The sequence below is a fragment of the Falco naumanni genome, chromosome 4, assembly GCF_017639655.2.
Source record: "Falco naumanni isolate bFalNau1 chromosome 4, bFalNau1.pat, whole genome shotgun sequence".
NCBI classification, from domain to species: Eukaryota; Metazoa; Chordata; class Aves; order Falconiformes; family Falconidae; genus Falco; species Falco naumanni.
This window is the reverse complement of record NC_054057.1, coordinates 39,247,341-39,262,985: the sequence shown is the minus strand read 5'-3', so window position 1 is coordinate 39,262,985 and position 15,645 is coordinate 39,247,341. Positions and strand designations below refer to the sequence as shown.

Here is a 15,645-nt window from a genome sequence, read left to right as displayed (position 1 = left end):
ATTAAAAAGTTATACCCAGTTGGCAATTAACAGATATTTAATACTTACTCTACAAGTCTAGTATTAAGTTCACCTGCAACATTTACATCAAACCATCCAATCCCCTGTCTCATTACAGCATGAAAAAAATATTATTTGCTGGCCAGCAGCCAGCGTCCAAAATGAAACTTGAATGTAGGCAGCAAAAAGGATACCAGCTCCTCTTCCAGAATAATAATATGGATATATGAAAGGGAAAAAAAATAATATTGGAAACTGAATTAATTCTATTCCAAACAGGGTAAGCTGCCATTTCTCTTTCTTCACTATAATGAATATTTCTGAAGTTCTTTCAGAACCAAATTTCAGTTGTTATCTTTTGTTAACTTATACAACTTCCACGAAGCAAAAAAAAAAAAAAATTAAAATTTTAAAAGTAATGTCTCAAAATCCATAAAGACATAGATTAAAAAGCAAGCTTAGAATTACATATTTACTCTTAAAAATAGTTCCCACAATGAAGGAAAATTCAGACAGGCATTTTAAAACTAGTTAAGTGATGATATAAAAATGAAAGTAAGAGGTTTCAGGATATACACTTTCATTTAATGAAGTAAAGATAGATACATTTAATTTTAATTGTTTGCATGCTATCATCATTTAACTGTTTTGTCATCTTTGAGAAATGTTAGTTTGGCTTTAAAAATTGTGTGCAGTCCTAAGGAAAAATAAATAAATTAATGTCTAGGTACTGTTCATGCAATTACAACAAAATAAAGCTCCACACAGAATACAGAAAAAGGAAGATCAATAAGGAAAGCTATTCTAAGTACTTTTTTTACAAATTATTAATGTAATTTGGTTCAAAATCCCTACTATTTATGGTTACTTTATAATACCATTAGAAACAATTAATTGGAAAATAAAAATAAAAAACCATTGTGATTTGTTTTGTTCAATGACAGTTGTTAAGAAAGTTATAGCTCTGGTTTTGTCAGCTGTTTTGCATGACAAATATATTCAATAATTATGTTTAGATTTCAGTTCCGGAACTGAGCCACATATTTTTTGTATCAGTAATTCCTAATTCTTATCCTATACAGTAGGGTTTGTACAATAAGAGTAGAATTTGCCATCTGTGGTTTCATACTCCCTTCATGGAGCAGACCATCCCAGCTTACAAAACAAATACCTTTCTCTGAGGCTCAACAAAAAGACTAGGGATTTCTTTCCATTTCAGAAAGGAGGCATGAAAAAAGAGGAGCGAGGGCTTAAAGTTGAAAGAGAAGGAAAATCTGGAAAGGTCAAAGGATGACAAAAGAAGAGATAGGATATAGGTAGACAGCGAGAGAAAAAGTTGCAACTCCTCCAACCATAAACCTGAAAATTGCTCAGACGATGACAACACATGCCCCCGCAGCCTGTCTTTGAAAATAACTAGCGCTTAACACCTTAGAAGACTGTGAAAAATACGTCAGACTAACATGAAACAGCTTGGCCGTGAGATGGACCAACTGTTGCATCTCAGTGCCTATTTCAATTTTACCCAGTCAGAAAATGTTAAAAATGCATAGTAAGTTCTTGGCCTAATTTATATTTTGTAGTTATGAGCTCTGCAGATTTGTTAGGCTTTATATAAAAATATTTCTTTTATCAGTTTTAAATTTGGTGTGTCTCAACTTTTTCCTAAAGCTACCTCAGATTCTGTTCAATGCGGGCTTTATTTAAACCTGAATAAATCCTAAGTCTGCTACTAGTTAAGCATGAAATTGAATTACTCTGTTAAATCTTAATACAGGTATCAATGAGACTGAAAACCTCCAAAAATCATGTAGTCCAGCCTTTTGTGGGAATATTTTGAAATCAACTGCTATACTTATATTTGCCTTCAGATCCATAATTCTGCTATGATACAGCAATATTATAATCCTTTCCATTTCTGTAACACTTTGTTTCATCTTCAAAATGCATTTTAATCTGTTTGAGAAACGAAGTACTTGGGGGGGGGGAGAAATACCAGTAATATTTAACTGAGAGAATGCAAAGCTGATAATCTGAAAATCTATATCCTGATGTGCTGTTTGAAACCAGCTTGTCTTCAGCTTTTAAGCAGGACTCCCAGAGGTGTCCTCTGCATAACCCTTGGTAATATGTAATTTCAAAGCATGCAGATTTCTGCAGTTTAATTAATACAAAATAAACAGTAAAATGTATTTTAAAGTAGAATGAAATTTCACTGGGTATTTTTGCTTGGGTTTTAATACTCACTAATGAACACTGATAATCTGCCTCAGACAAAATAAATATGCTGATTTACTAGGGGGTGATCTTATAGGGTTTTTTTCACCTGTTCTGGAAGGTTATTCAGCAGTCAGTAGGACTAGGTTGGTTAGGACCGAGCAGTGAGGTTGGACTTTGCTCAATTTAAATAAAACTCCAATGAGGAAAAACTTTCAAAATCTGGTGCACACCAGCCTTTTGCAGGCCCCTTGGAACCCGCTAGGTCTGCGAAGGCAGAAACAGAGTGCTCAGCAGTTTTGAAGAGCCTGATTTATCATCGTCACTCTTGGAAGCATTTGAGAAGTGTCCTCTTAACTCCTCTCCAAGGGAGTCTCTGTGTTCATATTTTAATCATTCCTCATAAGGTTCACAAGTAAGAAAAACATGATTTCCTGCAGCAGACCATCACGCCACCAACGCACCATAAGCTGTTCAAGGGAAGGTGCTCTTGTTATCGCTGTTTGGTCATCCATGGTCAAACTGAATGGGATGGTCCCTTTTGGATGTTTTGTGCCCAGAACACAGACTTCGTTAGAAGAAAATGATACATTTTCCTTAATGACAAATGCTCATAAAGACTTTTTAGCCCTACTCTTATAATATGTTACAGATAATGCATGTGAGTTTTATAATAGGATTTAAACTACATTATATTTTATCTCATGAATTAGCTCACCTCCAAGTTTTATGGATGGCTGTGTTTATATCTGGAAAATCAGTCTTGTCTTTTCAGGGTTTGAAAGTGTTGATGGAAAAGAGATGGAAAGCTAAAAAAAAAAAATAAACCAAAGGAAGTTTGAACAGTCAGAATAAGGTTTAATGACATGAAAGCTCTTAGGAACTTTGAGGAACTCAGTGTTTCCTTTTCATTATGAGTTCTCAGGATGGCCTGTGAGGGCCTTACAGCAATGCAGTTGCAGGACAAGGTGGCAGAGGGGAAGGGGAGAGCTGCTGCAGGGGGGCTCTTGTTAGGAGAGGCAGAAGATGAGAAAGAAACGACCATGGCAGTACCTGAGCATTCACTTTTCAGCTTCCTACGGCCATCCTGTAAACCACTATCTGTAATTCCTGACACAAACGTTTCCTCGTCCCAGGTGTTCACTGAGTAAAGGCATGGCTTGCTGTCATGTTGCCGAAATAATGTTCTGTTAGAAGTGATGGCTTTTTGGTAAAAGTGACGAAACTCCCCTCTCTTTGGGGAGACATAACCCAAGGCTGACTCCTTGGCTCAGGCTGTCAGCCCAAACTGGGGATGAAAGCAGAGGTCATAATGTGTTTCTATAACATTCCTTTTGTCATATTCCAGTAATTTTTGAGGTGCGGGATGCTTTTACGTACTTTTTGGACAGAAGTTTAGAAACTGATTTTCAAGTATTACTTTTATAACTGTTTCCTTCTTAATACAGCAGTCTAGTTTTGAATATCTAAATGTAGACTCCACAACCTCTCTAGGCAACCTGTTCCAGTGTTTGACCACTGGAATAAACTGTTTCTTATGTTCAGATCAAATTTGACCTATTGCTTCTTGTTCTGTGACTGCATACAATTGAGAAGAGTAATGTGTATGGACATACATTGTTACCCACAACAAGAAGTTCATTGGTGTGCTGTTGAGAATTATTTTAAGTCAGCTGTTCTCTGGTGTGGACATCTTAGATATATATTTTATTATAATTTAAAGAATGATAATAAACCTGACAATCTGGAACATATTGGGAAGAAATGGCTACCAGATCATTCGATCCTTCTTCATGAAACTTAGAAACAAAGGTCCAAATCAGTTTTCAGATACCTATAACTGAAGAACAACTGTGGAATAGAAAATGGATTTTCTAGGTCAAATGTAATTAATAAGTTAAAGGTAAGGAATTTGCTGAGACCAAACAGTATAACTTACCTACTTCTATAGAGATAGAAAACATATAATTTGAGGAAAAATTTGTATCAATTTGTATCACAGTGTTAAAGTATCTGTTTAATATGTGAATCCCCTAACATGGACTTCTTAAGATGACAGATTTAATGATTTACTCTATCTAACAGTAAATGAATAAAAAAACTATATTCAGATGCCTGAGATATGTAATGTCAATCCATAGGCTGGATTTCAAGTAATTAACCAATTTGTCAGTTATTTGTCATCTCTGAAACTAAAGTCAGTAGGCAAAACCACTCTAAATTTTCCCCCCTGAACCACATGTAGTATTTCTTACTGATATGTGGGTATTCTGAAGCTTCACATTTGCAATATACTTTGAGTGTTTAAAGACAAAAAATGTGGATGAAAACAATAGCCCAAAATTTTTGTTGACAATCTGAGACAGAAGTTTGAATACCCTATTTTGTAGATTTCTATATGTGTTCTTCCAAAATTATAGGGCATCTGAAATTCAATGTAGAACAATAGTGATAGTGAACATAATACCTTTTAAAGAAGTAATTCACTCAGGAAAATGGCACTGAAACTTTATATCTGGAATCAAATTACCCAGACTAAGCGAAAACCTCTTTGTTCTTATAATATTTAGAACTATTTTAATACATGGGAAGACTCTTCTTTAACCTTCTCTTTTATTTTAATGTATTTTGTGATGAATAAGGTTAAATTAGGAAGAAATAACATGGAACACTGCATATACTGAATTGAACAAGATGTACATAAAGAAGAAAAGAAAAAGATATTTCAAAAAGAAAACGCAAATTAATTTAGCTATTGTCTGAATAAGTTAGGCCATCATGTGGCAAATTAAAGACATGGTCACAGAAAGAAAAATAATTGAGTAGTACTGGTGATAATAAAGAAAATACACACCTTCCATCATGAACTCAAAGGAAACTGGTGTGAAAGTTCAGACACAGAAATTGCTCCTAGCTTTTCATTTTTTCAGGACTAGAGAAATTTTGAAGGACACTTTAGAAATTCTTTATCAATGAAAGATTCTTAGATGAAAATTACATACATTTTTCTATCTTTAAAATCTCCTAGGTAATATGGAAGAATAGGAAGAATGAAAGTTAGAAGGAATAACCATGTCTTCAAATGAAAGATTTCAAATGTCTTCAAATGAAAGCAGAGAGTAACTAAGTTTCTGATGATTTATCAGGCTTCTCAGGAAATTAAATTATAAACAACTGCAAAACTAGATTGTTGTATGCTTCATTGAATGTGCCATTAACAAGCTGAACCTCGAAATGTTAGCATTCTGAACTGTAATTCTCAACTATAGCATGCATGAAGAATAAGAGATACAACATGAGGTTGTTAATCTGGCCTGCTAGCAACAGCAACTCCAGAATGGGATGAACTGTGCCCTAGACTTCATTGGCCAGGTCTTTGTCAACTGTGCAGAAAATGAGCTTGCTCAGAAAGAAATGAGCTTAGGCTAATGGAAAGCTAACTTTCAGTTAGACGTAGTCCTGCCCTAGACCTCTACAGCAACAGCATTAACATACTGATCTTAGTTAACGGAGCACAGCTAGAATGAAATGTACACAGAAATAAGCACACAAAGACAAAAGAAAATGTACTCACCTTACAGTAACGGGGATTGCTAAAGATAGTTGTCCTCATGTGTTCTGTTCTTTTCCCTCATCTACTTTTGGTATCTCTACAGTCCATGGAATTCACAGCAAAGGATTTGAAGTGGCTGCTGGTCCTGTTTCTTACTTTCTACTTTCAGTTTACTGCATTAAAATAACTAGAATAAAAGATACTGTCCTGTCTTAGAAATACAGAATGAATGTATCACTAAACTACATTGTTCTAGGTATATTGTCTAGAAGCAAGACTGGGTACTTGACAATAACAGTTAGTTAGTCTATAGATATAATTAGAATGTGGCTTTTTCTGCACAAGAATGGCTGGCTGACTGTTTTTACTGGTATTCATAGGCAGTGTGCCACGTTTCTCCTCTCCTTAGAGTTGTCCTCTTCTTTCAGTGACCAAGTCTACACAGTAGATTGGATTTTGAGGGAGAGGAATAAGAAGAAGAGTTGTAAATGTATAAATAGACAATACGTCTTGAGGAAGAGATTAACTGTATGTCTGTTTGTACTATTAAGGATTACTCATTAACAAACATTTCAAGGAGATCTTTAGTGTCTTACAGAAATGAATACTACCAGGAAGATTGTTTTCATAGACAAGTATAACAGCAAGAAAGAGGCAATAGGTTCAAAGGATTTACTCGTAAGGAAGGAGAACTGCTTCCATTGAAGTTAGGTTGATGGGCAGTCAGTATCACAGTGGAAGATTGTTGAACATCTCCCAACACTTGGGATAGTTTGGGAAAAACTTTGAGGCAATGCCTGAAGAAGCAACTAGTGGAGATCCAGAACTGATTTACAGTCATTTGGAGATGGTACATGGTCTATGGCATTGGTGAGAAATATTCCTTCAGAATCTTTTGATGGGAAAGAGAATGCTGGAGTTTATTTGTGCTCTCACTCTATGACAGAAATTACAGAAGGGCTTAGTAGTGAGGTATTTATTACATAAGGAACAGCAAATTGCCCTTGTAGGGGTAAGTATGCTGGAGAATGCTGGGCAATAGGACACTGTAGTATTCACCATCCTGATAAGAATTGGCAGTAAGGAAGGATTTCTAGACCTAAAGACTCTCTTTCTTCTGAGAGCTCTTTTGATTAGTTATTTCAGCAGGAGGGCTAGCAGAGTAGTGAACTTAAGTCCTTCCTGCTTTTTCTCACACACAGTGGCATATGCTTGGAAAGTGTTTAGAATTGCCAACGTGGTGCCAATGCTGACATCTTTCTAAAGACGTTCCGAAGGTAATGGGGTAAGAGGCACAAGAAATGTGTGAAAACTATTGCTAGATTACCTTCCTCCAGAAAGATAAATCCTGCTTGAAACTGCTGCAGGCTCTCAAAAGAAGAACATGACAGGAAAGAAGGCCTAGTACTTCAGAATGACAACACACATGTATTATCATGTGGTTAGGGTCCTTATGATCAAAGATAGGTGCTGACAATTCCAACAAGGAGGTCTCAGAGCTCAGACAAGTATCTTAAGACATCAAGGTGAACCAAAATGTCTAAGACCCTAACTGAAAAGGCAGACCTAGGAAGTAAGGTGTCTTATGCCCTGTAGAATGACACAGAAGAATAATGGTCCTTAAAGCAGAATGGTCCTAGGTCAGTCCACCTTTCCTTTTGGTCAAGCATTTGTAGTGTAAAAATGTATGAATAGAACATGGTGAAGAACACATTTTTGGAGGTGTTCCTGTCAGTCCTTTGGCTTTATGACTAAAAATTACATGATGAGGCACATGGTGATAGCACAATAGTAGTAATATGGTTGTTGTGGTCTTCTGAAAGGAAAGCAATTGTGAGCAGCTGCATAGTCATTTCAGCATTTATGGTGGATTTGGAAATAAAGATCCATTATCCTTAAAGGAAAGTGTTTACTCTCTTTATAGCCCTTTTCAACCAAAAGTGAGATGTTTAGCAATTATTATGTAAACTTCTGCGTAAATCTCAAAAAAGAGGAAATACTTCTTTAGAAGTGTGGAAGAAAAGGATAGGGAAAAATAGATTGTTTGGGAAAGTTTCTACATTTGACATGAATTTTTGAAATAGATTTTAAACTATATGGCCAAAATTTTCAAAACAGATTTTCAGATGTCTGTGGCAAAACATTTACAGTGCTTGCCTGATTTTCAGGAAGAGCTAAATTTATCTGGTAAAACAACCATCTTTGACATTATACAATTCGGAGAAACAATCCAGTCATTACTAGTCCAATCATTAGAAGTTCTATCATCAAAAATTAAAAAGCCTAGTTCTAAAAGACTAAAATTTAGAATTGAGTAAAAAAAAAAAAAAAGAAAAAAACAAGCTAAATATGTTCTCACTTGACTCTTCAGACTATAATGTTAAAGAATATCTATTCCATTCTTCCAATTGCAAGTATAACTTGTTTATTTTATGGTGCAGACTAATAGCCTTATGTATGGACAAGAACCTTATTGTACCGAGTAATACATATATAGAAAACAAACAAATCTTCTAGTCAAATTGGTTTGCCATCTAAGGAACAAAAGAAAAAACCTAAGTGATTCAAAAGGAATACAATGAGACTGCATCAATCAACACTCTGGAAGGTGTTATTAGTACACTGATGGGCCTAACTGCCTGTCAGGCTGTGTGTGTGCGCAAATATTTACCTGTAGATAAGAGATCATATGTATAAATCTCAGGGAACCAGAAATCGCTGTGAAGGAAGTGTGAAAGACTGATTAATCAGGCCAGTTTTAAACTTAAAACCAAAACTTTACTGTATAGGTACTCATTAACAATATACATTTCTAATAGTTCTTAATAATTATTAATCATTATTACTACATATTCAAATCAGTTAGTCCTTAACAATCATTCTAAATTAGTAACTAATATACAATATCACAGAGCTGATACCATGTAATTAGTTATAGTCCTTGAGAGTCTTAGTCATCAGGGTGATCAGGTTCAAGAGCTCTTCAGTGAAGGAAAAAATGCTCTCCCTCCCGCTCCTCCAAGCCCAGATTCAAGATTTTCACCTTCTATAAAATATTGCAGTCTTTAGAGAGATCTTAGCCCTTGACCCCTAGGAGGTGGGGGGGCTTGCAGATACTACTTTCCCAGGCTACAGCGGTGACTTGCCTTGCCCATCAGTTGTGGGTTTTTTCTTATCTGCTGCTTCTTTTTCTGTGTCATACTTAAAACAGTCTTTTCCCAGCTCTTAAGGTTGCATCTCTTCAATGACCGGTAACTGACCATCAGCGAGATACTTACAGTTCAGTGATCTTTGTTTACTGCCTGCACCCATATTTTCAAGACCTTTGCTGTCATCCCAGGCTAAACCACCATGTCATAACGAGACATCTGGCCTCAAGCTCCAGCTGACCTGCAAGTTCTTGTAACAACCCTAATAGGCCAGGAGTGACTGTGCCTTACACGGTGAGGATAAAGCTTGAGGTTTTTTCTAGCAATAGCAAAACTATTTTTACTGTGCATGAAAATGTTTAGAGGTTGTTTACCAGACACTCCTGCTTAGTGTGATTTTGACAGAATTCAAAGCAAGCTAATATTAATTACGTTTGCCTTAGCATGCTTCTACTTTTATAAGTGTCAATAGGCTTCTGCTTTGGCCGCACAGTAGAGTTGTTTGAATAATGAAAACTAGTAGTGAGAAAATGGTACTTGTTTACTTAGTATTTCTTGTTTTCATAGGACTTACGGAAGGAAGAAAGAAAACCAAAAGTATCAAGACTGACTATTGATATCAAAATAATTACAGGGAATAAAAAGCAGTATTGAAATAATTACAGTGACAATTCAGAGATAAATGCTGCCTTTAATTTACATGTTGCATGACCCACTCTGAATGTTGACCAGAGAATAGTAGATGCCTTTTTCAGCCAGGAGCTGCTGATGGGTCCCTTGCTCTATGACCTTGCCATTCTGGACGACAGCAATCTTGTCAGCATTTTGGATGGTAGAGAGGCGGTGAGCTATTACGATGCAGGTGCGACCTTCTCTGGCTTTATCCAGCGCTTCCTGGACAATCTGCACAATAAACAAACCAAAATGTGAACTATTCTGGCAGCTGTCGTGAGACAGCTCAACTGCCATCTGTGAAGTAAACTGTAATATGACAGTGAGGGAAAGGGGATATCTGTGGCTTTAGTTTCCTGTTTTAGAATTACCCTGTGTTGTCAGAGTCAAAACTGTGGCAGTGGATGATGTCATGATAGATAAGAGAATGAGATGGAACCAGGTTCATTACTGAGATGCGTGGCCATAAATTATAATAGAGGACATTCTGACTGGATATAAGAAATATTCACTGCAAAGATAATTAAGCACTGGAACAGGGACAAAAGAGAGCTTGTTGAATCTCCTTGGAGATTTTCAAGGACCCTACTTGGACACAGCACCAAGCAGCCTAATTTGAATTTATTATTGGCCCTCGTTTGAAGAGGAGATTTGATTAAAGACCTCCAGAGGTCCCTTCCATGACTAATTATTATGGGAGTTCAATCAGTAATCTGAGGCCAACTATTATCAATCATACTAGTTCTCATGATTTCACAGCGGATCTCACGAATTATGTTTTTCTTAAAGCTAGCAACAGCAGAAAAATACTAATAAGAATCTCTGCTTTCTTTTCTTTATTTGTTGTGTTTATTATGCAGAATAAAATAAGAGATGAAATTTCTGTACCTAACTGGCAAATAATAAAGAAAACAAGGAATCCTGGAATTATTTAATGGCATTTTCCACTCAATCCTTATGGTTTTATGCCTAGAATTAATCAAAACTTAGTCCATAGGGTTTGAGCTTTTCAGATTATATTTGTTATAATATTTGCCTCATTGTTAGTAAGTATTTTTGTAGAATCTGTGTTGATTTTCTACAGGTAGATTGTACTTTTGTTATACCAAGATTGCAGATTTAAGATTAAAGTATTCTAGCAATTTTTTCACTGGGAGTTTGCATATTAGCCATAAACATATAGCAAGGACTGAAGATCAATGGGAGAAACAAGAAAAAATATGAAAGCAAGATTTGGCAGTTTCCCAGAAAAAAAAGTTTTCTGGCAGCATCCTCAACCTTTTCAGCTTCTGAAGTTTGTGCCTCCTGATTCAATTTTGATAGCACTTTTCTAATTGAAGCCTGAAGAATTTCAGGCAAAGGAATGCCTTTGTCTTTGCTACTTTGATCTGTCTACTGCCATACAGATTCAAAAAAAAATTTTTTTCTTTTTGGCAATGAGGAGTAAGACCTTTATATTTGTCTGTTATTAACATTAATATGTAATGTGCTTAAAACACTGTATTTCCAGCTTTGGGCTTTAACCTATGGAAGTGAAAACTGTAAGCATAATAGAAACAAATACGGATTTAGGTTCCAGATTCCTGGCAATCCACAATCAAGTTACCTTTTCACTTTCTGTATCTAAGGCAGATGTAGCTTCATCCAGTAGCAGAATTTGAGGCTGACGTACAAGAGCTCGGGCAATAGCAATACGCTGTTTCTGACCACCAGAAAGCTGAGTTCCTTTGTCTCCTACACGGGTGTTGTATTTCTAGGAACAATATAATTAAGTTGAGATTATGAATGCAAAATTATTCTGAAGTATATTTAAGCATATCAACCCTGACACCAACCATCCATAAACTGCATATTTGATGCCAATAGCTCTCTAAAAACAGATCACCAGAATTGCTATCTCCCACAAATCTATAAATCTTTTACTAGGAGACTTCTTTGTAGCATCAGCCATTTTGTAAATTCAAAGCAACAACCCCTCTAAGGTTGGAAGGCAACATTTTCAATCAGGAGACAGAACACCAAGCTCAGTGAAAGTTTATGACAATACTGGGGATCAAACTCTGACCTTTAACACTCCAACTTGGTATCTTAACCAATCAGTTGTTGTAACCCGTATTTATTCATCCTGAACTACAAAATAGCCATGTATAAGACTGATCAGTTTCAGGCCAAATTATATACTATGTATCTATATATAGACACACTTATATGCTTTATCTATACTACAGTTTTGGACAGTTATGATTTTAATTTAGTTATATCAGTTAAGGTGGACCAGTCATGTAGGTCTGTAGGTCACTGTAGTATTTGAGATATTATATATTTGGTTGCAAAAAGCATGGAAGCTTTATGAGCCATCATTATATAAACAAGATTTCTCTAAAAAGTTTTGGAAAAAGCAGAACTCTAAGTCATTAGAAATTAAGCACGACTTGCAAGAATCATGGACTTTGGCCTTTGTATTTTTTTTGAGAAATGCAAAAAGCAGCTTAACAGGCTGAAATTGAGCTGAATATTTAGAACATACAAAGCAGCTGTTGACCTCCTTGCTTCAGGAAGTTTTGGATACAAGTTGACATAGGTTAGAAATTGATTTGTCAAACCTGCAGAACTAAAATCCATCCAGAACCAAATAATAAAACATGATTTCTATCTTAGGAAATCCCCAAGTCACAAATTATGCGAAGTTAGATGAGAAACCGGGGGAAATGTGATTAATTTTTAGTCTTTTTGAAGACTTATTTGTAAATATATATTGCTGGTCACTGCCCGGGACAAGATTTTGTGCATGACAGACCTTTTACCTGACTCAGGATGTTCATTCTTACATTGTTACGTGTTGGTCATATACACACACACACAGAGGGGGGTGTGTGTGTGTGAAAAACTTTCTTAGTAATTTTTGAACTGTAGGAATACTAGAAATTTAAATTCTGACTAGGTATAACTGGAAGAAATGTAAAAGAAACTTGTCAGTCTAGCAGAGTCCTTTACATATGCTTGAGATAAATAGGAACATAAAAATAAATGTTCAATTCACTAAAAAAATCCCCACCCCATACTTCCAGGTCTCAGAATTGTGGATTTTCTTCCCAGGTATCTTAAATGTTCAGGTCTCCACCTGACAATAGAGTCTCCCAGAGTGAAAATAAGTATGGTAAATGCAATTAAGAAAGGACAAGATTTAAAAATCAGTTTCAGAGAATTTTGCATCTCAGGTAATTATTCTATCCCAGGGAATCATAAATGGACACAATTTTTCCCTGCCACAGTAGGTGACCTCCATTCTAAGTATGAGAGAGAAGGAATAACTTACATCTGGCAGAGAGTCAATGAAGGAATGAATATTGGCTTCTTTTGCTGCATTAACAATTTCCTCATGTGACACTTGCCGACTGTTATCTCCGTATGCAATATTTTCAGCTATAGTGCAGTCAAACAGGATCGGTTCTTGTGAGACAATACCAATCTGAGCTCTCAGCCACTGGATATTTAGTTGCTTTGCACTTTTGCCATCAAAAAGCTGAGAAACAAAACATTTCAAATTTCAGTCACGTAGCTATATGGGGATTTGAGACTTATGGCAAATTCATACGCAGAAGTTGTGCAATTACAGCTCTTTCCTTAGAGTTACCATATTGAAAGCTCATACAATCCTTTCCCCTCCTTCTCTGCTATGTTCCAAAATTCTCTAAGGGCTATTATATAAGAGGGAGGATAGTCCCTTCTGCTGCCTCAGTCCTTTTCTTTGCTTAAAGCTTTAATCAGGATTTTGAAGACGGTTGGAAGACAGGATGTACTAAAGCAACTTCAAAGAACTTTGGGCAAATTTCTTTCATTTCTGTCTTTGGCAGTAAAGCTTTCCCCCATTTGCACATATATTCCCACAGAAGGAGCTGATTGGCAGTAGTATTCCGTTAAAATAAAGAAAGAGTCAGGTTCACTCCTTCACACATCTCTAAGTCAAGCATCAAATCTTAAATTTAATTGTAATGTACTGCCTGACAATGGACAAATTTACTTCTGGATTCCTTAAGATGTCATTTGCAGCCAGTCTGCTTTATTGGTAACTCTGTCATACTTCTGCTAAATTTGACTACTGAGTTACTATAATTGTCTATTAGATAGATGTCAAGAGGAATATTTTTTTTCTGGATAGATCAGTTTCATAATTATGCAGTCATATCAACTTGGACACAAATGTACCAGGACATTAAAAGGGCTGTTACATCTCCACTAGAATCACCTAGTGCATTGCTCAGGCTATGTGTTGAGTGACATGATCAGCTGGGTAACTGAAGAACTACCCCTTTCAAAACATGGATACTGGATGTGGTTAATCTACCTTCAGTAGATTAATTTCCCTTCAGTAAACCACTGTCGGTTATTTATGGATACAAGGTCAAAAACATTGGTGATGAAGTTGCACTTGGTTAAACATACTTTTGGGGCACCTATGCTACTTCTTTCAACACATCAGTTTGCTACACTGGACTTGTTCCAACCTCAGAAAAATCTTGCCCATTACACCCAAGCCTTATTTAAGTATTGCTTTATCATTTGTGCGTATCTCTGCAGAGACAAGTTCTGAACATTCTTGTTAATCTCACCTCATCCAACCCAAACCATGTGGGTTCTTTTTTAAGCAAAATCTCTGAGCACATTTTACAGCAAAGAGAAAATGGCAATAAACAATACAGTTATAGGAAAAAAAAAAATGTAAATTTGCTGAATAAGTAGTGTGGGAAACCCTAGATGTACTTAAACCAAAATTACCAAAAGTATTTACAATCTGTCACTTGGTGGGTGGGCATACTCTGAAAGATGTTTCTGACAAGTAAAAATAACGATAACAATTATTTTTGTCAATGTTCACTGTTTTAGGAAAAAACATAGATGGAAAGTTCTATTACTACATTACACAGAAGTAGACACGTGTATTTAATAACTTTTAAAGTTTTCATAACAAAAACTTCTCAGCAAATTTGTTCTAAATTCAAAGCCATCATTAAGGCTGTGGATCGGGCATATTTTTACCACACAGATCTTCCTTCATTAATATATTACCATGTGGGATACAGGGACTTTCTGCATTATAATATTAATCCCTTTTAAATAAGGAACTCTGATGAGTCACTGCTTGTCTTTAACATTAAAAATATTTTAAAAATAAAATTAGAAATATGTTATACTCTAAAAGCACATCTTCACTTAACACGTTTACATGTTCTTACAAAAATACTTACCATTTCTCCATCAAGTGGATCATAAAATCTCTCAAGCAGCTGAACAACAGTGCTCTTCCCACAGCCACTGCTACCAACAAGAGCCAGAGTTTGTCCTTTTTCTACTTTTAGATTCAAACCTTGGAGGATTTTGACCTCTGGTCTGTTTGGGTAGTTAAATGCCACATCTTTGATCGTTATGCTTCCCCCAAATGTTTCCTATAATTGAAATAGTATCACTGTTACATCTTTAAGACAATTTGAGAAAAGATTCAAATAGAGTTGCAGAAGTTCTGCGTTTTTTCCCCCCACTGAAATAAAGTTTTGCATTTGCTGGAATACTGACTTTAACTCTGAGGTCCAAATCTTTTGAAGCTGTAAATTCAAAGTACAGCACTGAACTATTTTGAAGTTGAACTCCACACAAATTGTACCTTAACCAGATTTTCAAAAAAAATAACCTTTAGTCCATGTGGGCAGAAGCTGGACTCACAATAGAGAACTTAGTCCACGTTGCGTTTGGATAAGGTGTCAAGAATACTTTGAGATAAGGAAATAATCAGAAGGAAAAGAAAAATCAGTTTGAAGGAAGTGGGAGGAATATTGTCCATAAATAATATTGCCTGTTACACATGGCTTACTTACAGGTTTCTCTCCTTCCTCGCTGTAACTATCTATTGAGGGTACTCTTTCAAACAGCAGAAACAAGTGGGCTGCTGATACCTTGGCTTTGGCATAGTCTGGAGCAAAAGAGCTGGTTTGTCCTAATGCCATTGCACCAAATACAACAGCTGAAAATACTCTGAAATCAGGAAGAAAAAAAAATTCA

At 35.9% G+C, this 15,645-nt stretch overlaps 1 protein-coding gene and 1 pseudogene across 3 annotated transcripts in view; both read right to left on the bottom strand.

Annotated features, from left to right (window-relative positions):
- LOC121086053 overlaps positions 1–2,732 on the bottom strand; it is a 31,066-nt pseudogene extending 28,334 nt beyond the window's left edge.
- A 6,858-nt stretch (positions 2,733–9,590) lies between these two features.
- Positions 9,591–15,645, bottom strand: part of ABCB1 (ATP binding cassette subfamily B member 1) — a 43,967-nt gene continuing 37,912 nt past the window's right edge. For all 3 annotated transcript variants that reach the window (XM_040591181.1, XM_040591180.1, XM_040591183.1), the window contains 5 exons: positions 15,462–15,618; positions 14,838–15,035; positions 12,908–13,114; positions 11,198–11,344; positions 9,591–9,822 (listed from right to left, as the gene is read on the bottom strand). In XM_040591181.1, the coding sequence (XP_040447115.1) occupies positions 9,616–9,822; positions 11,198–11,344; positions 12,908–13,114; positions 14,838–15,035; positions 15,462–15,618 (916 nt within the window). In that variant the 3' untranslated portion in view covers positions 9,591–9,615. The remainder of the gene's footprint in view (positions 9,823–11,197; positions 11,345–12,907; positions 13,115–14,837; positions 15,036–15,461; positions 15,619–15,645) is intronic.